Source organism: Gekko japonicus, unplaced genomic scaffold, assembly GCF_001447785.1.
Source record: "Gekko japonicus isolate JY-2015 unplaced genomic scaffold, Gekko_japonicus_V1.1 scaffold135, whole genome shotgun sequence".
In the NCBI taxonomy this organism is placed as follows: domain Eukaryota; kingdom Metazoa; phylum Chordata; class Lepidosauria; order Squamata; family Gekkonidae; genus Gekko; species Gekko japonicus.
Window position 1 is genome coordinate 245,343 of NW_015175359.1, and position 26,268 is coordinate 271,610.

Here is a 26,268-nt window from a genome sequence, read left to right on the forward strand (position 1 = left end):
GCTGAGGCCCTGGGGAGATAGTCTAGGGCACAGGAAGGACCCCACACAGGTATATGCCACTCTAAAATCTAATTTTACAAAAGTCAGACAGTCCGCCTGAAGCGTGAAGGGAGAGGCAACACTGATATCGCTGAGCCAGTGTTCAACTTGCTGGTATGTATGTGTGTAAGGCAAACTGCAAAGCTGGGATCAAACGGCGGGCGAAGAACCTGCTGTTAAAATTCGACATCTGGCCTCACCCATTGTGCCTCTTTCTCGTCTCCCAAACCAGAATGCCTTCCTATTGCTTCCCTGCAAAGTGACAATGGCCCCACACGAAGGAATGAGGAGCCAAGAGGAACGAGCACGGGAGGAGCATAGGGGGAGACAGTGAGGGCCGGTACACCGACAGCCACGTGACTGGTTTCATACATCTCTTCTATCACATAGGATATCCTGTACAAGAACGGAATATATGTAATATAGAGCATCTGTGTGCACATTAATGTGCTATATTACAGTCAGGGCAGAAGGGATATTGCAGATTGCCAAGGATATTTTTTTAAAAATGAAACAACTGAGCGTTTGCGTTGGTTGCTCACTTGCGCAGTTTCCTGTGGTCTCCCTTTACTGTCCCTTCAGTGGGAAAACCTAAAGATAAGAATGGCAACTCTGGTCCAGCAGGAGAGGTGGATCCTCGTGGTCTCCTGTGGCTACTGAGCCTGGCATTGCTGTGCGAAGATCGTCTGAAGTCAAGGCAGCGGAAGCAACGTGAGAAGTGAGGGGGATCTATTCCAAGTGCTGGTGGAGAGGCAGAGAGACAGACACACACAGGCAGACAGACGCAGGCAGTGTTCACGCTTCCACGCAGCAGATGGCAAAGGGTGAGAGAGGAAAGGAGCGGGCCAAGATGCTTCCTCAGTCCTTCAGGTTGGCTTCTGAAACCCCTTGGGCCATCAGTTCAGCCAGGACATTGTCCAGGTAGTTGGGGTCAGGGTACCCATGGCCAGTAAGGTTGGACCCAAACTCGGTCTTGTGGTGGATCTCGTTCCACACCACCGTGTCGGATTCGCCGGTCGTGTTGGACGTCCCAATGGTAAAGATGAGTCGGCGTTCCCATGCAACTATCAAGAGTTTCAGGACCTGGGCAAGAGACAGGAAATCAAAAACCCCTCTGAAACAGAGGTGGACTCTGATAGGTATACTGATCCACCAGGTGGTCCTTACTCTATGCCACTGCTGATGGACGAGTTTTGCCAGATGTTTCATGAGGTACTGTGGGTCTGCCTGATTCTTGTTTAATGCTCTAATTTTAAATTATGAAGCATTTCCCAAAATATGGCAAGTAAACAGACAATTTCTGGAAATATGAACGCTATCCAGAGGTCTCATCAAGTCTGATTCCTGCTATGCAAAATAATTTGCAATTATGATTATAACCTGTATTTTTAGTATTTGCATATTTTTAAAATATTTCTGTAAGTCATTTTTTGTAAGCTGCTGCAAGCCTTCTTTAGGAGAAAAAAATATTGTTGGTGAATAAACGCAGCATTCATTTATCCCTTACGAAAGCTTTTGTTTATAGTGCAGAGGTCACTGAATGGAAGCAGTTACATAACAGATCAAATGGATGTCAGTTTGTGTAGAAAGAAGGAAAGATTTAGATCCTTCTGGCAGACCTGTATTCCTTGGTAATTGGATATCCGCAACCCATGCCATGAAGAATCTAGAAACACTGCGTCTTGACCTCTTTGATCTTGGACTCTCTTTTGAACTGGTGTTAACTGGGGTTTTTTTGGTAAACGTATCCAAATAAAAACTGTTAATAGGTGATACATACACAGGAAGCTGCCTTATACTGAGTCAGATCATTTGTCTATCAAGGCCAGTGTTGCCTACTCTGACTGGCAGTGACTCTCCGGGGTCACAAACAGAGGTCTTTCATATCACCTAGTACCTTGGTCTTTTTCAGTGGAGATTCTGGAGAGTGAGCCTGGGACCTTCTGTGCTCAAAGTAGATGCTCTTTCACTGAACCATGCCTCCCATCTACCTGTATAGGTATCTCTGGCTTAGAGGGGAATTGGATTGGAAGTTGGATGCTGCAGAGATTTTGTGTCTGGGGTACCAAAACGTCTTGGGCCTAGATTTGCTATGAAATCCAAGTTCATTTGGAGAGTCACATGCTTAACCAGACACCGACTGTCACTCCTTCCTCCTGCCATCTCACTTCTATTCTGATGGAACCCAACTCCAACTGCTTGTGTATTCTGTGCTTCTCAAATCACACCAAGTAGGTGTAAGATCCAATATCAAGCATCCTGGGTATCTTAACAGAGCAAACCTAGACAGAGTTACACCCTTCCAAGTCTACTAAAGTCAATGGCCTTTGAAGGGTGCAACTCTGCTTGGGATTATACTGAATGTGTTTTTTTTAAAAAGCTGGCAAGGTTCTGGTCCTTTTGGGCTTTGGACATATGCTTGAAAACTTACAGCAAACTCCCGGAAATCCATTTTGAGGCAAAACAGGATTTCCATAGGAAGTCTGGAAACATGGTACTGCAAGGGAAATGAAAACTGCATGGGATGAAAGGACCGGGGGAGGTGACCACCTACCTTTCTGCCTTTCTCATTGTCAGGAAGGTAACAGTGCCGTGGGAAGCCTCGTGCTGTGAACTTCTTCCCAGGATTGGGATGCTCTGGGCCCTGGTTAAGAGACAGCCCAGAGAATTAGGTGCTTCACCAGCAGGGATCATAAGGAACCCCCACCACACTAACACAGGGAGTTTGGGTCCCCACCCAGAGATTAATGTTATATCTTTCAAATCCACAATGAAGCAGTTAATTAGGCTATAGCAGCTGCCCTCTCCTTTTACCCACATCCTACAAGCAACAAAAAACCCACAGACTTTCCTAATTCTTTTTTCCTTCTGACGACCAAGCCCAGGAACCTCCTCGCTGGTGGTGTTAAAGTAGACCTTGTGCAGAATTTATGGGGTCTGAAATCTGGTGAAAGGAGGATCCAGAGCTGCAAACAGAGCTTATGAGATGGTTCAGGAGGTCAAAAGGCATCCCCCCCCCCGTGACTCTACAAAATAATCCAACCATATACCCATCTCTGGGTATATGACAAGGCAGTAAGAGGAGCCGGCCCAGGCAGTAAGGACTAAGGAACAGAGTATGGGAAAGGAAGGGGTGGGAAGCAAAGATGAAGCAAAGTGAACAAGTGTATTATGCAGGTGAGTACTGACCCACGTTGACTGATCAGCAAGACAAGGGCCCTGTGGCTTGACTGCTGAGGTAAAAGGGGAAGGGGAAGGGCTTGTCCCGGCTTCTGCTGCACTACTACACATTACCCAAGTCTTTATGTTTGTTGCTAGATGACACGGGGGCTTTGTATCAGATGTGCAATGGGAGCTTTGTGCTTCCCAGAGGCATTCCAGCACCCAGCTCCAGCAGCCAAACTACAGCCTGGCTGTGACATCTGAACCAGGTTACTGTCCTTCACAAGGTGCCAGCACTCCCCAACAGAGGACAGATCTAAGAGGCAGCTTCATAGGCAACCCCCTGCCCCCAACATTGCTCTTCCTCCCTCTGCCCCACAGCTCTTTTCCTCTCGCACCTGGATCCCGGCAGGAACATCATACACAATGCGGATGGTTTTGCAGTCCAGGGAGCCGGGGAGCGAATGTGGGATAATATGGAATTCCATTTTCCCTGGCGGTTGAGTCCCGGTCTTCTCCCCATAGATGGCTTTGCAGGTGGGGCACTGCAGACTGCCATCCTGTTGAAAGAAAGGGAGAAATACAGGGAAGGAGGCAAGCTAATTCTCTGGGGACTTCCTGGCCATGGACCTCAAGGGGCTTCTGTAAGAAGAGGCTAGCATCCTACCCATTTCACACAGAAAGAGAAAAGAGGGATTAGGAGCGAAAGAACTGAACGTGGACTACACCTTCCCACCACTAGCTAAGCCAACACAATGAGATCGCTCTGGTGAGAGGCCCAAACTTTCAGGGAACCCTTTCTGCAATAACCTTAGCCAAGAACCCCCTGTGAACTGCAGAAGATTCTGGAGTGTGTCCTAAGGAGCACCAGGCCAGATCTGTGGGGGATCTCATCACTGAGCCACGTAGACACACCGAACCCTTCTCTTTGACCGGGCATTCCAGAACAAAATCTATAATAATAGGCATTGGTCAAGCTGTCTTCCAGGAAAACTAGTCTATTGATCTTCTCACTGATGAAAGGCCTGATACAACTTCAAAGGAAACTCCAGACTTTTTAGGAACACAGTTTGAAAACTGCTGGCTTGGTGGTCGAGCGCATGCCTTTCATCTAGAAAGCCCATATTCCATCCTAAGCACTGGTTTAGCTTTCAAGATTCAGTTTTACAAGCATCGTCTAAGCCAGCTGTCTCTGTGCCCTCTCAGAACATGTATTTGGTCCATCTGTGACCAGAGCCAGGGCTTTTTTGGTGGCGGCTCCTACCTGGTGGAACAAGCTCCCGGGGGAGATCCGGGCCCTGCGGGACCTTGTGCAGTTCCGCAGGGCCTGTAAGACGGAGCTCTTCCGCCAGGCCTTTGAGTAGGAGCCACCACCCCATTATACCACCACCGTCAAGGTATCTTAAAGGATGCATCGACGAGGCCCGAGGAAGAACCTGGAAACTATTGAAGATCTGACAAGCCGACGCCATTGGACACGTATATTATGGGAGTACCATCTGGAACTGCGGTGTTACCATCTTGGATTTAGGATATTAGTAATGGATTGAGTACTGTGGTTTTAGTGTTGGATGTTTTACTATGTTTTATGTTTTTACCTATGGCATGGCAAATGACCTTGCCCTTGTTAGCCGCCCTGAGCTCATTGGGGAGGGTGGGATACAAATATGATAAATAAATAAATAAATAAAATCTACAAAATGCAAACTGCTGCATCGTGTAGCCTCAATTTGCCTCAGAGCTATACAAAGAAGGAAAGTATCCTTAGTCTCAATTCAGATGCAGAATGTGATACCAGCTCCCTTGAGCCACAATTGGTATGTTAAACACATGTGTCACGATGTCCTTTAACAATCTTTTCCTTTAAAATGCTAGTGTGGGTGAACTAGTTTTGAACTGCGAAACAGAGAGGGTTAACTTCCCTCTCCCTATCCTGCACAACCTCAAGGCAACCTGAGGCTGCACAAACTGGCCTTTTGAATTTTATAGAATATATGCATGATCTTTGTCTCATCTCTGTTTTGAGCCTAGGTGAGTTACTACCTGCCAGCCGATGACTCAGGATGTTAGTTTGACCTTGGGATAAGACAGCTTCTCATCCTTGCTGTATCCCTGTTCTGACTAAAAAAGCAAACAGATGCATTTTGGCTGGCACAGAGAAGATCAGTCATGCCCTCTCCCCCACCCTGTTCCCTGACCTTCTTACCTTATTTCCATTATTGTACATCGCAACCAGGCAGAGGAGGTGGTACATGTGCCCACATTTCCCCAACTTCCCCACCAGCTCTGGTTTTATGCCTTTGTGCCTCAGAATACCCTCATAGCCGGATGAGGACACCAGCCTCTCCAGAATTGTGCTGTCATGTTGTAGAGAAAAAATTGTGGGATTTACACACTTTAATAAATAAAAACAAATATAAAATTTTTTAATGATGGAAGTGATGTGGAAAGTCAGCCGGCTACATCCCAGCATCATGGTCCCCATAGTTCTTTGTTTTTGTTGTTGTTTTGTTTTTGCAGCAGCAGCAGCAGAATTGCATGTCTGGAGATCTGAACAGATATCCCCAAAATCTGTGTTCACAAGTCACAGTGAACACCCATCCAATCTGTGTGCAGTGTGCACTTGATTATTTTCGTACGTACACTGAGTAATTTTCATGTTACAGTCCACACATACAGACCTGACTATTTGATACAGACCCTTCATGAATCCAGGTATTGGTCCCCAGTTTCATTTGTAAAGTAAATACATCTTGGCTCTTTCTTACAATCAGACTTATACACACAGACAGGCAGGATGTACATGTGTTCACTGTAACGTATGAACAGGGATAACGTCTCCAGTAGCTTGCCCCTTAGATGTCAGGGGAAATGGTTTTGCCGAGTCTTCTATCTGGAACAGTTATTTTGTTTATTGTAGACAAGTATTGTAGGCAAGTTTATTGTAGGGGGACTGCCACTTGTAGTGAGCAGTGGAACACTATTCCCATGTAGAGCAAAGTTCAAGTCCAGTGGCACCTAGGGTTGCCAAATGTACTCACCTGTGCCGGCGGGGGACTTTGTGTTGCCTCCTGGTGCGCGCGCGCGCCGAATGCACGTCACTTCCCTGTGACGTCATCACGCTGGGGCGGGGCACAGCCATTTGAGGGGAAAACTCTATGTTTTCCCCTCAAATGGCTGTGCTCCGCCCCAGCACGATGACGTCACAGGAAAGTGACATGCATGTGGGGGTGGGGTTTCCCCCGGGCCCCGATTCCGCTGGGGCGGAAATCGGGGCTCCAAAGCAGGGGGGAATTCCGCCCCCCGGGGGGATTTGGCAGCCCTAGTGGCACCTTTAAGACCAGCAAAGTTTTATTCAAGGTCTTAAAGGTGCCACTGGACTCAAACTTTGTTCTGCTGCTTCAGACCAACATGGCTACTCACCTGAATCTACTTTTCCCGTGTGACATACTAAGCTTCTCAAGCAATGTCTTTAAGGACAGGAATACATACTACAGCAGCCACAAATATGCCACCAAAAATGGCCTCCTCCTCTTAAGCAGTAAGGCCATTTTGGATGACATCCTCAAGGCAACCATAACTGTAGTGTATTCAAGGCTGCCTTGAATGCATGATATATTGTGGAACATCTAATTGAAGTGTAATGTAAAGCTTCGTCCTGGGCTAGGATCCAAATCCATCCAATCGTGTTACTAGCCCAGGAAGCACCTAACCAATCACTTTCAAGCAAGCTCCCTGAGCGGGAACATCCGTGATTGGTCCTTATGTGAACAACCTTATTGGTTGGTATTTGTACAGTGGGTGTGGCTATATTAGCCGGGAATGTTTAAAAGCAGGACAGCTGCAATGTAAAGGCTGTTCTGGCTATCAGATGTTGATCCGTGTTGGAGTTGTGTTCGAGTTGAAGAATAAAGTTGTGTTCTTGCTGAATCACTCTCCAACTGCTTTGTTAAGTGAGCGACTTAACAATAACATGTGACTTGCACACCAGATATTTTTAGTTGCATACAGTTTCTAAACAGATTTGTCTTTTCTCCCCATCTTTAGCAATAGGTTTGGTTTCTATCATCACAAAACACACCCATTAAAATTCTACTTTTTCAGGGAGGGGGATAGTAATTGGGTAATGACAATAAACTGTTGCCTCTAGATGGAGAAGTGTGAGATCAGATTCGGTTTCACAAGTGTGGACTAAGCCAGCTGACTCCATGCCCTCGACCTTTCTTCCTATACCTCCCACCTTGTATGGGATGGGGTTGCATGTGGGAAGCAAGACTCACCTCATCAGGGGGGTTCTTCACTTTTTGGCTGTAACGTCTCACTACATCCTCAGGGTTCTTGCCTAGACAGGGCAGAACAAGCTTGTTACTAGACATGGCCATTCCCCAGACCCCTTTCATTTTTTACTCAGAAAAAGGCAATGCCGGTTGGTTCCACTCATTTTGGTTCCACCACACACACGAACTTTTAAGACATTTTGAACACCCCATCATTTCATATAGCATGGAAAATGGAAGGCTGGGAGGGCCTTGTGCCTGCCTCCCCTAAGATTCAATCAAAAGCCCAAATAATTTCTCTTTCTCAGCCACTGCTATATTCCTTTCTCCCTCGGAGACTGCATCCAATGACAGCTACACCTTGGCAGGGAAATGCACCTCTGGTCCCCAGACCATTGCTGGCAGAATACAGTGACCCACTAAGAACATCCCTCCTCAATTTAGATCATGGTGCAGAAGGCCTCACTGGAGCATTACAGGTGTCTTTTTAAGGGAAAAAAATAACCTGGCAAAATCCTCAGAGAACTGGAAATGCCATTCTTTGAATGATGACTTGCCCCACATTCTAGGGCAAAGCAATTGCTCCCTTGAGGTCAGACGTTAAAGTCTATATAGACACTGCATACACATCAAGAAGCCTTAAACTGCATCAGTCTGCCACAGTTAGTGACAGCTGCTCCTCATTCAAATGAGATCAAAAGAAGAATGCTGACCATCCCAGGTACATTTTATGGATTCCTAAAAATAAATATAGATTTTCCCCTTTTGCTTGCAGACATAACCCAAGAGAATGCTGACAATCACATTTAGCTGAGTTTTTTATTAAAAGTCCAGGTAGGTGGCTTACGGAGAGAACGGCATATACAAAGGCCCCACTTACTCTTTTTCAGATGTTTCTTTTTGGTCTTCCGACAAATGCCGTTGATACCGGGCACTGGCTTCATGTCACTCTTATTGACAGGTGGTGGGTGCAGGATGGGCTTTGGAGCTCGAGTGAGGCAAACGGGCAGACCTGCAGCGCACATCAAGATTCCTGTCATTCCTAGGGCCAGAGAAAAGGAAGAGTGATTGAAACAAGACAGAAGGGGGGCATGGAAGTGATGAGGCCATGCACCAAGCTCCAGAGAGATGCAGAATTTTGTTACTGGCTGCAGAATTCAGCTCTCGAAGAATGTTAGCTTCCACATCACTTTTAAAAGGGCGAGTTTCTAGTCCATATGCATGTAAAATACATTTGAAAGTGTGGAGGCAACACCTGCTCAAAATATTAGAATCCAGATGGATGGCTGAATAAAATTTTCTAGTGGTCATAGGGGGAGATATCTCAGCAGCCCACCCCTTGCGAAACAGAATAAATTATGCAAATAGGAAATATATAATTAATTTGTACAATGTAAATCAGTCACAGAATCCAGGTTATTTTACTGGGCAAAATTTGAATTGCCAGAATTTGGACTGAAATCTAGACCACAGTGCTACCTCCTGGCACAGCCTGATTTTGCCCGATAACTACTCAAGGATTATGAAATTTGTCCATTTCTACAGCATTAATTTTGAAGCTCCAAGACTGGCTTGCTTCCGAGGCAAGACCAGATACGTATCTAGTATCAAGACAAGCATATTTTCAGTCTGTTCCCCATGAAGCATGGCTCTCCAGCGACAGCAATGTCCTCTTTGACATCAGCTGCCCCCTGGAACTGGCTCGGTGATCTGACCAAAATGTCAGAGAAGTATGGAGAATTGTGATGTCCTTCAGCTTGTCATATTACAAATAAAGCACCAAGCAGACTGGGCGATGCCAAGCCCATCCCGTCCTCCAGTCCCACCGCTTAGCCAGTGCTCTTCCACCTCCAAATATCTAGAGGCCATCATTGTAGTGTCAGCTATGTCACCTGTACCTGCCAAGGCAGGGTGGACTGGGCCAGTTCCATTCAAGTTCTTGACTGGGAGGGCAGGAACCCTGCAGGAGAAAAGAGAAAGGTCCTGAATTAAGATTAGACATTTAAAAAAAATCTAGTGTAGGCTCCCACATTTCACGCTGTGGCTGCATTTAGATACCGTGACACACTCTAAGCAAAGAGTGGCTTGTTAGTGTCCTGATCTGGATAGCCCAGGAAAGCCCAATCTCATCAGATCTCAGAAGCTAAGCAGGGTTGACTGTGGTTAGTACTTGGGTGGGAGACCTCCTTGGAATACCAGATCAGGAGGACAGAGGCAGGCTTTATTCAGCCACCTCTCTGAATATCCTCCAGGTCCCCAGTAGGGGGTCAGTCACCAGAGGATGACATGACTTCCTGGTGCGCGCGCATACACACACACACACTCACACAAAATATAACACACACACCCCCCAAAAAAAAGATTTAAAGGAGTGGTTTGTTAGTGTTGTGCACGACCTTGGGAGTGGGGAGGGGATCATGTATCTAAGTGACATCTGCAAGGTATGGCACCTATATGTTTTTGCCAAGCTGGGTGTGGTGTTCTTAGATACAGTATAATGCTAGGGTAGTCCCTAGGTTTGCGGAAAAACATAAAAACCTAAGTGCATCTACTCTCACTGAGTTGGCTGTCCCTTAAATCAGCAAAGGGGGGAAGAGGTAATCCAAATAAAATAACCAAATATATGCACAAAATGAATAAGAAGGAACTAAATCCAAACAAATGTTTGGAGAAAACTTGCCCAGTTGCCAGCAGTGAAGTCATAGACTCCACAGGGGTTGGACCTTCCGCCACCCTCCCCTTTGTAATTGACACTTGATGGGGTCATTCAGGGAGAGCAGGAAGCAGCCAGGGACCCCTGGGCATCCAGCCCTAGCTGAGAGTCCCCTCTCCAAAAGACATTTGTACTGAGTTATAACATCATTTGTACTTTTTAAAAAATGCCTGTGAACCACTTTTGGAGGCAACTGAGGTTGAAATGTTGGATTAAAAAAAATTAAAAAGCCAACAGCTACTGGCCAGAATCCCAGCAGCTTCCAGGTTATTCTCCAGCGCTTCCCTGAGAATCACGGGATGTCCAGTACTTCAGAGATGACCAACTGCACTCATTCACACACAAAAGTCTCAACTCAAGAAAAGCGGGGAGAGTACGTTCCTACAAATCCATACACATCCCTGCTAATCCTTAGTGAGTACCCACTTGATTAGGTTAGTCTGTGGGCAAAACTACACATTTGGGTTTTTAACTAGTTGGATCTGGGTTGCCCGGATTCAACTTATGCTCCTCTCAGCCAGTGTTCCCTCTAAGCTGAGTTAGTGTGAGCTAGCTCATAGTTTTTTAGCTTCTGGCTCACGCATTTAGCTTCTGGCTCATGCATCAGGAAGGATGGCTCCAGAGCAAACTAATTTATGCAGTGGCCACATCGCTCCCTCACAACTTTAATGCCAGTAACTCACAGAGTAGAATTTTTGCTCACAAGACTCCACACCTTAGAGGGAGCCACAAAGGAGCTGTGGGGAATGGGCTTTTTCAAAATAACGGAGAGCCCAAATGGGCTCAGAGTGCCAACATGGAGGGAGGGAGGGCACCTGTCTTCCATCCAAACCATTTCCCCAGGCCAAAAGAGTGCTGGGGGAGAGAGTTATTTCCCCATTTTTGCTGTTCTATATGCACAGACGCTGAACTGCAGGCTGTGGAAGGTCGGTAGTTCAGCAGTTCGAAACCCAAGTGTGCCACATGACGGAGTGAGCTCCCATCTCTAGTTCCAGCTCCTGCCAACCTAGCAGTTCGAAAGCAAGACATTGCAAGTAGATAAATAGGTACCACTTCGGTGGGAAGGTAACAGCGTTCCGTGCACTTTGGTGTTTAGTCATGCTGGCCACATGACCACGGAGACGTCTTCGGACAGCACTGGCTCTTCGGCTTTGAAATGGAGATGAGCACCGCAACCCTAGAGTCGGACTCGACTGGCTTTCGAGCAAGGGAACCTTTACCTTTACCTTTTTATGCACAGAATACTCCATGTAGAGCAGCAAAAATGGGGAAATAGTTTCCTTACAGGGCTGTTTCCACACATGAAAATGGCTCTGGCGGTGGGGAAACAGGAGCCCATACTCCCCCTGTGGTGGACTACGGAACCCATATGGGCTCTCCTTTATTTATTTTATCTTTGGGTATTTTTTGCATTTTGTGTGTGTGTGTGTGCGCGCGCCCGTTCCTGGAAGTCATGGTGACCTCTGGTGAGTCCTATTGGGCACAGAAGACATTCAGAGAAGTGGCTTGATAGCCTGCCTCTACCTCCCAGCCCTGGTATTCTCTGGAGGTCTCCCATCCAAATACTTGCCAGGGTCAGCCCTGCTTAGCTTCCGAGATCTGACGAGATCAGGCTTGCCTGTGCTATCCAGGTCAGGGGGCTCTTCTTTATTTATAAAAAGCCATTCCCCACAGCTGCTGTGCGGCTGCACAGAACAGGAGGAGGAGGAAGAGGAAGAGGAAGAGGAAGAGATTGGATTTATACCCTGCCCTTCACTCAGTGTGGCTTACAATCGTCTTCCCTTCCTCTCCCCACAACAGACACCCTGTGGGGTTGGTGGAGCTGAGAGAGCTATGAGAGAACTGTGACTGACCCAAGGTCACCCAGCTGGCTGCATGTGGAGGAGTGGGGAATCAAACCCAGCTCTCCAGATTAGAGTCCGCCGCTCTTAACCACTACACCAAACCCAAAGGTGTAGTTTGGCCCCGTGACTGAAGAGAACCCAAGGCACCTGCGCTTCCATCACAGCTCCTAGCCAGAGGGTGGCTCAGCCTGCCACTGGCCACAAAGCCATCACAGAGACGGCAGAGGAGTCCAAGGGTCTTTTCACACAGAAGCTTTCCAGTGGTTTGGGTGCTGACCTGCAGTGGTTTTTCTCCAAGCTTCCTCATGTCCCCATTTTGCATCTGTTGTCCTTCCGTGGTTTCTTTGTTGTTTTCCCTGTGCCTTCTCAAATCAGATCAAAGGTGGTTTGAGAAAGCAAAAAGAAACAGTAAAGAAAATAGGGCGAGACAACAAAAGGAAAACAAGGAAGCTTGGCTGCTGAAGGTCAGCACTCACAGTGTGGAAAAACCTCCATGTCAAAAGACGCCAAAGCTCTCTAGTTGCTGCAAGGGGTGCAAGCTGCCTTCAGCACAAGAGAGCTAGCAAGCTCATTTTACCTCCTCTGCCCAGAACAACACAGGAGGGCTTTGGGTTGCTTCCCTTTAGGCACCCACACCCCAGCTTCTGCCTGCACACTAATCCTCCTGCCAAAAATATTCCTTGGCAGCACAAGAGGACAACTCATAACCCTGGGCTCATGACGGTTACGGGGGACTGAGTTCTGACCCGCTGCTAATTTTCCACAAGAACTGAGCGGCCTGGAGACCCTCATCGATGGTACAGGACCTCCTCCCCTCCAATGTGTCACCTTCTCTGCATCAGCATACTCAGAAATGAATTTATGGATAATCAAATAATATAGAATAGAAACTAAGCATTGAAGTTTTGGCACATCAGGAGTGCCATGTCACAGCAATCCTTACGAGAACTTATAAGGTAGGCAAGTATTATTACACTGCTGGGGGGGGGGGGTTGCCAATGGGAGACCGAGAGCAAGCAGCTTGCCTAAAACTACCACGTGAGTTTGTGGTCATAGCAAGGTTTGAGCCGCCTGGCTTGCATGCCTAGCTACTAAGCAACCCCAGTTCTTGAAACCTGGACGCTATCAGGAACGGCATCTTGGCCCCCTTATTTATTCTAACAGGATACGCAGCCAGATCTTGTCTTCAGTGAAGCTTTGACGGGAACTGGTGCTTTGCCTCCCCTACCCCCCATGCTGGGGTGTCTGAGATTAGTAATCACCCACATTCCCCCCCCCCCCACAGACACACACGCATGCACTCACCTACTTGCAAGCTTGATCTTCATGGTTGCTGACTTGGCCTGTCTCCCACCCGCCAGAAAAGAAACCTGGGCACCAGGGTAGGAGGCACAGGGGCTGGGCTATTGCTATGGATTTGGATTACCAGGTCAGCGGGTCAGGTGGCTTGACCAAGGAGGATTATCTCCTCCCAAAAGTGACAGAACAGCGTGTCATTCTTACAGAGGAGAAAGGGTGGGGGAGCATGTCAGAGAAAGGGCAGCAGGTGACTTGCTCACTAAGCAAGCAGGGAGCTTAGGGCTTGCGGGGAGGAGCGGAACAGATGCAAAACAGCTTTGTGGGAAGCAAAAATCGGCCCTGTTATCTATTACCAAAGACACGGCCAGCTGCATACAGTCTTTTAGGATACACTATGGCTGGAGACAGGCAAAAGAGATATTAGCCTAAAACACAAAAGATTTCCAAAAAAGATAGCTTGTGTGCCTTTTTATTGTTCCCAGCTCCACCAAAACATTCAGTCAAGGGGGGGGGGGGACCTTAAGGTTACACACAGGCTGCAGTTTCTGTAATCCTGTTTGCTACTGGCTCTGAGAACTCTGGTTTCAATGTGTTACAATAAGACTTCCCCAGCCATTGGCTCAGTTCTTGAGGTGTCACCCACACAATAAGGACATTCGGATCTGGGAATTCATGTGGCTCTCCATTCCCTGCTATGCCTGCTCCTCATCGGACGTGCAGCCTGAGGGAGTGAAATCAGCTTTGTTCAGTGCAGTACTCTGATCTGTGCCAGCTTATGGCTCAGCCAGACTTCTTTCCCTTCTGGTGTAATCCATTAATAAGCGCTATTTATCTCACCTACCTATAAATGTGAATGTAAGCCAGCTACTAAAGGTCTCATTAATTCGACACCTTCCAACTGTACAATGCTATTCTCTAGCATGCATCCACTGATAGGCACAGCATATTCTCTGGAGCCTGTTCCTGATAAACAACTGCCTCTATTTTATTTATCGAATACATATTAAAGTCACCTTTCCACCCTACTTGGTGTCCCGTTTGGTTTTTGGGGGGTGCCATTTCAAAATATTATTCTTATGAGCTCCCACCTTCTCCTAGGACCCCAGCAATTAGATGGAGCACAGATGCAGTGTAATAGATCAGCTCACGAAATGACTTTTATTATGGATAAAGATTTTCCAACACTGAGGAACTTGTTGCCTGGAACAGATATGTCTGCTTGCATTGTTTTTCTTTTTTCCTACTGCTCTACAATTCCAGCCTACCTGTATTATTTTGTTTTACTGGGAGTCTTGTAACTGGTTTACTGATTGACTGATGCTACCACCTACTTACTGATTGACTGAAAAGTTTTTAAAAATAATATTTGTAATAATAATACATATATTATTATAACATGTAAATATAATAATATCTGGTGGTTGAGAAGAGGGACTCTTCTTACTTCTAATATACAAATTCATATGCATGAATGCTATGATGCTATGTTGTAATGCACAGCTTGCCATTTCACAAACGGATGAGGCTAAATTGGAATGTGTTGCCATACTGTAATGCTATTATGTTTTTATACTATATCTTCAACCAAAAGAACAAACATCTTGATTTTTAAATTTGTACAGGCCTAGGTACTCCAGAGCAGGCAGAGAAGAACCTTCCAGCTACTTCTACTAAGGAAGTAATATCTGTATAAGAACGGAAAGGTTACAATTTCTCCAGGATTATCACTTGGGAAATACTGGAGGGTATGTTGGAGTCCTGGGGGCGGGGGAGTAGACCTGTGAGTTTTTTGGTTTTTTAAAAAACACCTTATTTTTCTTCCAAAATTTAACAACGATATTGGTTCTAGCAATGTTTCCTTTATGTATCAATGTTTTTCCCTCTGTGCTCGCTTCGGCAGCACATATACTAAAACTGGAAATTGGTTTTTCCCTCTGTTTAGCAAAAGTTTTGATCATTCCACCTCACTCCTCTTTATCCATTTCTACTTTCAAAACTTAAAATTTACCTCATGTTTTTTCTTTAACACTCCCCCAACCCAAAGCGTACACATTTTTCTTCTTCATCATCGCTTGGTTCTTTTATCCTAAGCATGCTCATTAGAGAATAAGCACCATCAATTCAGTCGGATTTACTTTTGAGTATACACACTAAGGATTCCACTGTACATCCCATTTGTAATTTCTCTCATCATCTCGCGTCTGTTATCCTCACATGTTGCATTTTAAACTGAAAACCTGCAGGTGGGGGGCACAAGGGCCATAGCTAGCTGCTGTGGGTACTTGAGAAATACCAGATATTATAAAATCACAAAGCTGATTAAAATTTAAAAATTCAAAGCACATAGACTGGATTACGTGGAGAGACCCAAGCTTGGCTGACCAGATGCATAAGAGGAAGGTGCACCTACATCTGTACTGTAGAAGAGAAAACTGCAGCAAATGCAACTTTCCCCACTCCTGAATGACAAGCTGCATCCAACAGAATTCCGTCCTCCTCTCAGCTGTTCGTGGTACAGGCACTTGGCAGCATCTGCAGCTGGTCATTCGAGCAGACCTCTAGCCAGCAGCTTCTTTCACCAGAGAGCCAATCTGAGAAATGCCTAAAGAGGACCAGCCTCAGATCCCAATCCAACCTCTGAAAAGCAACCTCCCAGCAAAGCCCATTTCAGTAGCTGTTGCTCTTTCAACAACCTGATTTCATCTCTGCATTGACAACTGGGGGCAGGGCCATGCAGTGCCCTTCTGGAGGCCAGATTTAGCCACCAGTTGCCAGTTGCTTCATCATACTAAATAAGGGTATGGCTCAGAGCATGTGCAGAGTATATTTCCCTCCATCAATAAGGAAGCAAACTTCCAAGTCAGCAGTTTTGACACAGTTGGATTCTGGGTATCTCTTTTTAGAAATTAACCTGTTTTCTAGATTGAGATCTCTAAGATAATATCAACCTCCCTGGTCTCTGGACCAATGGTCTTACCTGTACATGAGTGGCACAGTCTCTGCAAGTAAGGCCAGACCCTGCCTAACAGGCAGCCCCAGTGAGCCCTGGTAGTAACCAGAAAGTCAACACACCAAGTCATGCGGAGGAAGGAACCTCTTGCAAACAGTGGTCACAGCCCAGCGCACAAAAGACTCAGCAGCTGGTTCCTGGGCATGACCGGAATCAGTAGCACAAGCCAGATGCCTTCCTCTTTCATTTTGACTGGCAGGCAAGCAAGTGCCCTACACAGGAAACATAAACCCCAGGTTGATGGTGAAAAGTGCCACCAAGTCTCAACCAATTTATGGCAATCCTGTAAGAATTTCAAGGCAAGAGATTAACAGAGGTGGTTTGCCATTGCCTGCCTCTGTATAGCAACCCCGGTCTTCTCTGCTGGTCACCGATCAGAGTACTAACCAAGCCCAACCCTAGTTAGCTTTCAAGATCTGATGAGATCAGGCTAGCCTGGGCCATCCAGGTCAGGGCACACCCCAATTAGTAAACCATATTTAACAGGCCACATTGTGAGCAACTAGATAACCTATTACTATGCAATGGGCTACACAGGGGATGCCGCTTAACAACAAATCAGGCAATTGGTCCATTTATCTCACTATTGTCTGGTCTGACTGGCTGCAGCTCTCCTAGGTTCTGACCCAGATTGGGAATGTGTTGCATGGGGCCCCAGGAACTCTTGTTTCCCCCCCCACACACACACACCTTTTCAGGCCCTGAAACAGCCACGGGGGCCGTTTCTGCACCTGAAAAGGCATGGGAGGAACAAGAGCTCTTGGGGCTGCCGCATACCAGATCCAGATCGGAGCCATGTGGCAAGGTAATCAATAGGGTGATAAATCTAATAAAGTCAAAGTTAGTTGGAGGGCCACAGACATTACTACAATACAAATCATAAGATGTAGTTTGGCCCTATGAGAAGTGGCTTAAAAAGCCACGGAGAAAGCAATGAAGGTGCTCACTAAAGATGGGGCTGTTCTGGGGCTACAGTGATTGCCAAGTGAAAGCTGTGGAAGTCTCACTGTGTTTTTGTGCTATCAGTGGTATATCCCTGCCTTTCAAGGAACAGACAGTGTCCTTCAACAGGCTTCCTCGGGAAGTGGTGGGCTCTCCTACTTTGGAGGTTTTTAAACAGTCTAGATGGCCATCTGACAGCAATGCTCATTCTGTGAACTTAGACAGATCATGAGAGGGAGGGCAGGAAGGGTTGCATCAGTGCTTAGTTCTCGTGGCCCTTTCTTATACACCCAGGGAAATGCTGATTGCCATTTTCAGGTCTGGAAGCAATTTTTCTCCAGGTCAGTTTGGCCGGAGAACCTAGAGGTTTTTGTCATCTTCTGGGCATGGAACAGGGGTCATTGGAGGTGTGTGGGGGTATCTGTGAACTTCCTGCATTGTGCAGGGTGTTGGACTAGATGACCCTGGAGGTCCCTTCCAACTCTATGATTCTACAATTCTAACTTCTGACTTTCAAGGAACAGACAGTGTCCTTCAACATCTGACACACCAAGATGAACAAAACTCTTCAGCTATAAGGCAGCCCACCAGCTCCATAGGGCAACAGATTAGAATGGGCTCACCCTGAATTAGCTCATTTTGAACGTGGGCCAATGACCAGCACCACACTCCTGATTATATCACGGAGGGCATAAAAAGGCTTCCCTAGCCTCAATCCCCCTTGCAAACTTTATATGACACTCCCTTTCCTTTCAGCAAGAATTACCTGGCACTGGCAATGGGAAAGGCTACAACTGTGTCCTTGGCTAGATAAGTTTGAGCAGTGTGAAGGTCTAGTTCCGGGGTAATGACCAGCTGAGCCTGAACGCTAGAGGTTTGGGCTCATCTCCTAATTATCTGGACAGTCCTTTGTACTCTGGTCCCGTCCACACGAGGGGATTTGGGCCAGTTGCGGGCCAGTTCGGGGGCGGATCAAAGCAGCGCGATCACACCACAACATCTGGGAAACGTCCTGCTTCCGTGCCCGAACTGGCCCTTCCCCGCCCAAATCCGCCGCAAACTGAACCACCTACCTTGGCGGTTCAACTTGTAGGTGCGCTTCAAGCCGGGCGTTTGATCGCGGCGCAACCCCGGCCCGGAGCCGAACTGCGCATGCTCGGACATGCGCAGTTCGGCCGGCTCCCGTTCGGGCCGTGTTTTCTCCCCAGTGTTTGATCGCGCCGGGGAGAAAAGGCGCCGCGGCCAGGGGATCCGTGGGATCCCGCCGCGGCGTCTCAACGTTGGCGCGGCTTTTAAAAGCCGCGCCTTAAGAGGCTTTTCCCCTGCCGTGTGGCAGGGGCCCCTGAACTATAATCCTGAACTTTAATGGTATCACTAGTGTGCACTGAACTTTGAACACAGTCCCCCTCCCCGCCCCCATATGTATTGTTTTAAGGGCATCCACATGACATGCGGCAGCTGAAATTTCTCTTTGGCTTTGTATCCTATCACATTAGCAAGCAGCAAGAGGATAAATTCAAGTTGAACCAGTAAAAGTCTGGCTAGATGGCAACCCCAAATTTGACAGATACTCAGATTCAAAATGTATGTATTCCGTGCTTGTTATTACGAATATAATTGTATGTAAACTGCTTGTAGTTTTTAAAAATAGACATGGCAATTATTAAAGGTTTGAAACTTTCCAGGTATTTTAGGGGGGAAAGCAGCAATTTATAAACCATTCACAATCTACAGATAATCTGTACCCAGAACTCTGGCCCCCAAATACTAAGCAGTGTGAAAAGCCACATTCTGAAGACACAGAAGTATCGTACCTTTAAAAGAAAGGGATGCTGCAGATAAGAGCAGGGGAAGTAAAGAGGGAGGGGATGAATGGTAGGAGAGAGCTGCTGCTGCAAGCCTACAGGCCCAGGCTCTAATTATCCCTGGCGAATCCTCAGTGTTTTATAGCTCTGGCACCTGGTTGTCATGGTAACACAAGGCCTGCTCTCTGGGGCAGCAGCCAGGTTCATAGTAAGCTTGAGACTCCTTCCTGGGAGAAAGGGCTGACATAGCCCAGCTTCTCGGCTAGTATAAAGAGGCATTTTAGGCAGGCCACACACTGCTTTCCCTCTATCCACCTCCCTTAGTATGGAAGCAAAGGAGCCATAATGGATCCCCTCCCCACACAATTTGTGAAATCCCTCAAATATATTCCAGGCTGTTTTGCAAAGGAAAGTGAATCTGGAGCCTATTCTTCCTCCATCACCTCCTCCTCCTTTGTCTTCTCTCTCTCTCCCCGTCTCCCTCCTTTTGGGGGGTTAAGCCATCATTTTTTTCTCTATCTTGAATTTCCCGGAAACTTGGGGGTTCTTCCAGGTCTGCAGAAACATTATGTACCTGGTCCCATGCTATAGATTTTTTAATTTGCAATCTGGGACCAAGTCACAGCTGATTTATGGCAGCCACATAGGGTTTTCAAGGCAAGAGATGTTCAGAGGTGGTTCGCCATTGCTTGCCTCTGTGTCATGACCCTGGCATTCCTTGGAGGTTTCCCATCCAAATACTAGCCAGGGCTGACCATGCTTAGCTTCCGAGATCTAATGAGATCGGGCTAGCGTGGGCTACCCAGGTTAAGGGAATATCTTGTTGGCGATGTTTTAATATTGCTATAATGTTACTGTTCTTTCCTTATCCCCCACTTAGTGCAAATTTCTTTTCGTTTAAAAATATTTTCTTTTATTTAAAGGATGGTTTCATGTTTTATTGACACATTTTAAAAATATTAAACAGATTTTTTGGTGAAGCATTTTGAATGTTTTCTAAAGTTTGCTTTGACTTAGCTTGTTATTTAGTGTTTGAGACCATCTCATTCAAGTTTGCAAGTTGACAATATTTAATGTAATATCTGGGCGTGTTTTCAGTATTTTTTATTTTTCTAATCACCTTCCAACATGATTCTAATACAATATTTGTATTCACCATTTGCATGTTTCTGTTTAAAATTTGAGACTGTTGTAATGTGAACACAGATATCACTGTTGTTTTGCTGTCTTCTCTTCCCCCATCTTATATTTTCTATCACTTTATCAATAATTTTTTTCAAAAGATGGCAACCACAAGGGAACCAACACAGCAGCATCCACATTTGATACTGTACAGTAAACTTTTAAAAAAATTCTGTCCATATGTGTATGGAGAAATATCAACACTAGGAGTAGCAGAGAAAGGGGAAAAAGAAAGCATAGTGCTGAACAAGATCCAGGGAAGTGCAAAAATGAGAAAGAAAGTGATAAATTAGGTTAGGTGGAGATTCAGTGAATATTCAAAAATCTTCCTTCTCATGCTCAAAATCTATCCCATTCTAATTCTGCCCTTCCTCGTAGAAGATATGAACAACTTACTGCCTCCATTTTATTTTTACGACAATCCTTTAAGGCAGGCTAGCTGGATAGACAGTGACTTAACTCGAGATCACCCAATGAGCTTCATGGCTGATGGGATTTCAACTGGGCTCTCCCTAATCCTAGGCCAACAGTCTAACAACTGAGTTCTTGTGCTATCAGTGGTATATCCCTGCCTTTCAAGGAACAGACAATGTCCTTCAGCTTCTGACTTTCAAAGAACAAATAGTGTCCTTCAGCTTCTGACACCCCAAAATGCTTCATCTACAAGGCATACCACCAGCTCCATAGTGTTTCATCTACAAGGCATACCACCAGCTCCATAGGGCAACACACTGACCTATAAAGCCCACTCCGTCCTGAAAATCTGGCGCAGAATGACTGTGGATTACCATTTTGTGACAGAATCGGGAGTCTGAATGGAAGCTAAGAATGCTTACCCTGGAGGGATGGATGCCCTGGTACTCAGGATAGCCACACGTTGTGTACCAGGCCGATTCAGGTTGTTCTGACCAGGGAGCTGTGTGTGGCTGGGAGCACTCTGACTGCGCGAGAAGGTGGTCACTTGCACACCATTTGAGGAGCGGACCTGTTCAATCTTGGCCGTCCCACCACCCGGAGTAGTGCCCAAAGACCACAGCGCAGTCCCATTGAATGTATTGCTCTGACGAACTGCCAGTGTCCCATTGCTGTTGCCCGAATACACCTTCCTCCGCTGTGAGGCAAGGATGGCATTAGAGGCTGCTCGGGTGCTGTTGACCAGCAGGCACTGCTGGCATGAACAAGGATGCCCAGAGTTGGTACCCACAGGCCAGGACTGGGACTTGGGGATGGAGCCCATGGTCAGTGGATAAGCCAAGTCCATGCGTCGCCGGAGCCGGCGCTTCCGTTGTGTCTGGCGATTCACCTGAGACATGCTATTGAAATAGATCAAGTAGCAAAATCCCAGAGAGGACAGATCCAGCCAAGGGTGCTGCTTCTCATAAGCGTTCTGGATGGTGATGCAGATGTCCATGTCGTAGGGTGTCCAGGAGTTGTTATCGTTTTCCCATTCCCATACGATCCCCTTCCCAGGAGCAGAGGAAGGGTCATAAAAGTTCCTTCGCACCGGACGCATCGTCCCTGGGGAAAGAATAAAGGTAAAGAAGGGATTAGTCAATGTAGCAAAGTAATGATGCCTAGCATCTCTCTGCCACCAACTGTTCCCTTTGCCTCCCTCCTTTTTTTATAACTTTCTGGATAAATATGAGGATAATGATTTTCTCTTCATTGCATCTGGGGAAGCGAGCTCTCTGATTCATAAAAGCTCATGCTGGAATAACTGTTGTTAGCCATTAAATTGACACTGGTCTTCTGTTTTATTTTGCTACAAAAGACAAAAACGGCTACCCCTTGGGAATTTACAAGAAGGAACAAAGCCAGAGATGTTGTTTTGGGTCACTGAAACAACACCAGCCCCCCAGACTTCTTTGCCTATAGCTGCCACCAAGAAAGGAACAGCTGGGTTCTATAGAAGGCAGATAATGGAACAGGAGAAGCCCTGTTCCTTCAGAGACTGACAGCACCTGGCTTAAAACCAACTCAGCAATCTACTCTAGAAGTTTTTATACTGTACAGCCACCATGACCCAAAGACAAGAACAATACCCACAGTGGCAAGAAGGCTTTAAGGAGTGGGTCAAAGACACTGAAACTACATCTGTCCACCAGCTTTTGTATACATGTAAATCAAGTTTGTTGCATTTTAGTGGATTTTGTAAGCCACTTTGAAAGCCATATATGGTGGAAAGACTGAGTTAACTTTTTAAAATAGCAATGACATTACAGGCTGCTGCTGGTTTAACAGTCTTCTTTCCCCCTTGTAGTTTTCTACAGAGAGGGAAGCTAAGGATCTCTTTCAGTAACTCCATCTAGTGTTGCCAATGTCTGTTTATCCCCTAGGCTGTCAGGGGACTGAAGATCCCTGTCTAGATGCTCAAAATCAGGGAATGGTTAGAGAATGGGGCAGTTTGCATAAGGCAGAGACAGTCCTCATGCTGTACAGCATAAAAATTTACAGCAACATAAATGTCATAACAAATAAAATATATAAATGGTAAATGAATCTTTACCAATCTAATTGTAGAAACATTTACAGCACAATCCTGGGGTAGGGGGGACTAGAAGCACTCATAAAGTTGACCAGCCGCAATGTTGACACAGCCCCAAGATACACTAGCAAAGTGGCCCGCTGCTGTTGCACCATTGCCAAGAGCTGGTGCAGCAACACCATGCCTCCCTACTAGAGCCCCTCTGGCACAACTCCCTAGACCAGTGGGAAGGGGTGGGCCCTGGGGCGTGGCAGGAGTTAGTTGGGTCCATATTATAAGTTGCCCTGTCTTGAGAATCCCCCCCCCCCAGCCTCCATCCCGTTTTCCATTAGGGAACAGTCCAGCAGTGCTACAGTTCTGCCAGCGGCCACCTGCCTCCGCCTCATCAGCCTCTGCCCTCAGGATCATGCTGCTAATGTTCTACATCCTTAGCTCCAATAGTTTGCAGCAGCAGGAAAACACAGCCCAGGAAAATCCAGTTGCAAAGGACTGCCATAGTGCAATGAAAAATCCAACCACGGGAGGATGCGACCTCAGAACCTGTTCTTAATAATCCAGTATGGGTATTTCCTCTGCTGCTGCTGTTCGGTTTGCAGGTTATTGATCTTCCCAGTTCAGTTGCAGCACTTATCAAGGAAGTCCCGGGGGCCTTTTTGAAATGGCAAGAAGTGTCAGAATGAAAAGAGCAGTCAACATAAGTCATCTCAAATGTCTTGGTCTCTTCTCTGCCCTGGCCTTTTAGGGGGTGTTATTACAGGCTTGGTCCCAACAACTGCTTGAAGGAGCAGAGTGCAAATGACTGAAGGCAAAAGAGAACCCGTGCATAGGCTGGTGCTATGATCAGCTTCTACAGCGCAGCCGTAGCTATATGGAGGAGAAGCAATGGAAAAACCTCTTGATGGCATGGATGGACTGGAATGGTCAAACAGCCCTGCAGCAAGCTCAGCCAAGCAGCCCCAAAGCTGCTGGCACCACCAAAAGGTCCTTTTAGCATGGATTGGGGCCATGGTGATAACAGCAGGCAAGCATGTGCCCACAGTTATCATCGCAAGGGTCCAAGTCTAAGTTGGCACTGCAGGAGCCACTTGGCTCAGCTTGCCCTCGGCCACCAGTGTGCCCCTGCTTGACAGCCCCTGCTTGACAGCATCCAATCCCAGCACAGTATTCCCAGGGCTAAAAGCAAGATGGAAGACCAAGATGATCCAGGAAGGCAAAGCCGTAATAGACATTAGTATTAACCTCATTTAGAGACCACCTTTCTCACTGAGGTTCAAGGAGGATAAAAATATATGTCTATGAAAAGCAATTCAATCAGGCAGCAAAAACCTCCACTAGACAATGCAGTGGGACTAGGTTTGCCAAACTGGAAAATAATGCAAACAGAAAACAACCTAAGGCAACAAAAACTCTCTGAGGCATCCCATGCCATAATGAGGAATGGTAGAGACATTACGGTAAATACACCTCTTAACGCCCTAATGTGTGCTGAAATGTATATCATACTGCCATGTTTCCCTGCCTTCATTCCACATGCATATATATGAAGCTGCTTTATAATGAGTCAGATCAGTAGTCATAAGAATATAAGAAGAACCCTGCAGGATCAGACCAGTGGTCCATCTAGTCAAGCATCCTGTCTCACACAGAGGCCTACCAGTGCATCTGGATGGCCAACAAACGTAAGAAGAGCCCTGGAGGATCACACCAATGGTCCATCTAGTCCAGCATCCTGTCTCACACAGTGGCCAACCAGTTCCTCTGGATGGCCTACAACAGGGCACGGGGGGGCCAAAGCTTCTTCCTGATGTTGCCTCCTGGCTCTGGGATTCAGAGGTTTAGTGCCTCTGAATGTGAAGGTTCCCCTCAGTTGTCATGGCTAGTAGCCATTGATAAACTTATCCTCCATGAGTTTATCTAATCCCCTTTTAAAGCAGTTTATTCCTGTGGCCATCGCTACATCCTCTGGCAGTGAATGCCACATTTTAATCACTCTCTGTCTTTCTAGGTCAGTATTGTCTACTTTGACTGGTTGCGGTCTCCGGCAGGAGTTTTCTGTTACCCGATCCTTTAACCGGAGATGCCAGAGATTTAACTTGGGACCTTCTACATGCAATGCTGCAATGCAAACCACACTGTGACACCACCCACATCACTGCCTGCCAGTGAGGAATGAAGGCACAACGCAATGGCATATCTAGCAGGTGTTGCATAGGACATCTAATTTGGCTAGTCCACTGTGTCGAAGACTGGCTGTCGAGGTAAGGTGCTGAATGGAAGCCGCTTCCTGCTTGAGATTCAAACCCCATGGCCTGCTATGCTCAGTAAAACCAATATATTGAATCACAGCATTCTGCCATAACATGTTTTTCAGAGCTGATAACTCAAGCTGCTCAGTGCTTTATGTTGTCTGGTGTGCAGTCTGGGTTTTTAATGCTGGGTTGTCCTTGTGAACTATTATGGTGTTTTATGATTTTATTATGTTTTATTTCTGTAAACTGCCTTGGGATGATTCCTTGGAGAGGAGGCATAGAAATTTTCCAAATAAGTAACTAAATAATAAGTATTTTCCCCCCTGAACACAGTGAAGGTTCAATTTGGAGTTCAACATCAAATTGCTGTGGAAACGTTTCCCTGGAAGGCTAAAAGTCTGGTGGAGGTAGAAGAGTAAAGATTGAGCTTTCAGCTTTTAAGGTGCTTCCCATCCATTCTTTCACTAAACCTCACAACAGCCTTATGCGGTAGACCACCATTATCAGACCCATACTGGAGATGGGCTGCTGAAGCTAGAGTGGAGGGAAACTTGGGTAAGGCTACCAAGCAAGTTAGCTGCAGTGAACAAATTTAACGTGGGGACTTTTAGGAGAACTGCTTGTCCCTTTAGTCCCCGGACTATCCTCCTTGAATCAAAAGCTGCTTGGTATATCTTTGCAGCCATCATCTAATGCACCCCTACCCCACTGCTACCTAAGTTTTGCATTAGTCAATTGTTTCTTGGCAGTTATCCAGCCAGTTCATCCAGAATCCTCTACAGATAGTAACCCTGGTGTGCAATCCTAGCATCCTTCTATTTAGGAAACCGTGACTTCCACAGTGAGGACATCTGTGGCACCAAGAGGCCCATCAAGACAGCTTGCCCGGCTCAGCTACTGCAGTGCCTGGCTGCAGGGGAGCTTGCTGTAATCCACAGTATACTCAGCTCAATCAGAGTTCTCCCCGCGAATTGTGAGTCTGCAGCCTTGAACACTACCCAGAACCCTCTACTCTAAGATGAAGAGCCCTGGCAGGTGCGTGGACGGTTCTTGGGCGATAAGTCCATTCAGGAAGGATTCTGTGAAAATAGAAAGTCTGACAGTGCTACCGCCCTAGAAGATCATGGGTTCCAAGTGCTCCAGCACCACTCTGAATGAATTAATGCTGCCATATATGTCCTTTATCTGAACTGGAACATCCTCTTTCCCATATTTGGATTGGAACTCTGTTAGCAGGAGGAAAAGGTGTGGGGGGGATCTT

General features: G+C 46.5%; 1 protein-coding gene across 1 annotated transcript in view; it reads right to left on the reverse strand.

Moving 5' to 3' along the window:
• Window positions 1-335: 335 nt before the first annotated feature.
• DTX1 (deltex 1, E3 ubiquitin ligase) overlaps window positions 336-26,268 on the reverse strand; it is a 67,081-nt gene continuing 41,148 nt past the window's right edge. The window contains exons 2-9 of the mRNA XM_015425333.1: window positions 21,110-21,791; window positions 9,377-9,438; window positions 8,359-8,520; window positions 7,487-7,543; window positions 5,408-5,568; window positions 3,600-3,761; window positions 2,594-2,683; window positions 336-1,122 (exon numbers count right to left, since the gene is read on the reverse strand). Coding sequence (XP_015280819.1) covers window positions 898-1,122; window positions 2,594-2,683; window positions 3,600-3,761; window positions 5,408-5,568; window positions 7,487-7,543; window positions 8,359-8,520; window positions 9,377-9,438; window positions 21,110-21,791 — 1,601 coding nt within the window. The 3' untranslated portion in view covers window positions 336-897. The remainder of the gene's footprint in view (window positions 1,123-2,593; window positions 2,684-3,599; window positions 3,762-5,407; window positions 5,569-7,486; window positions 7,544-8,358; window positions 8,521-9,376; window positions 9,439-21,109; window positions 21,792-26,268) is intronic.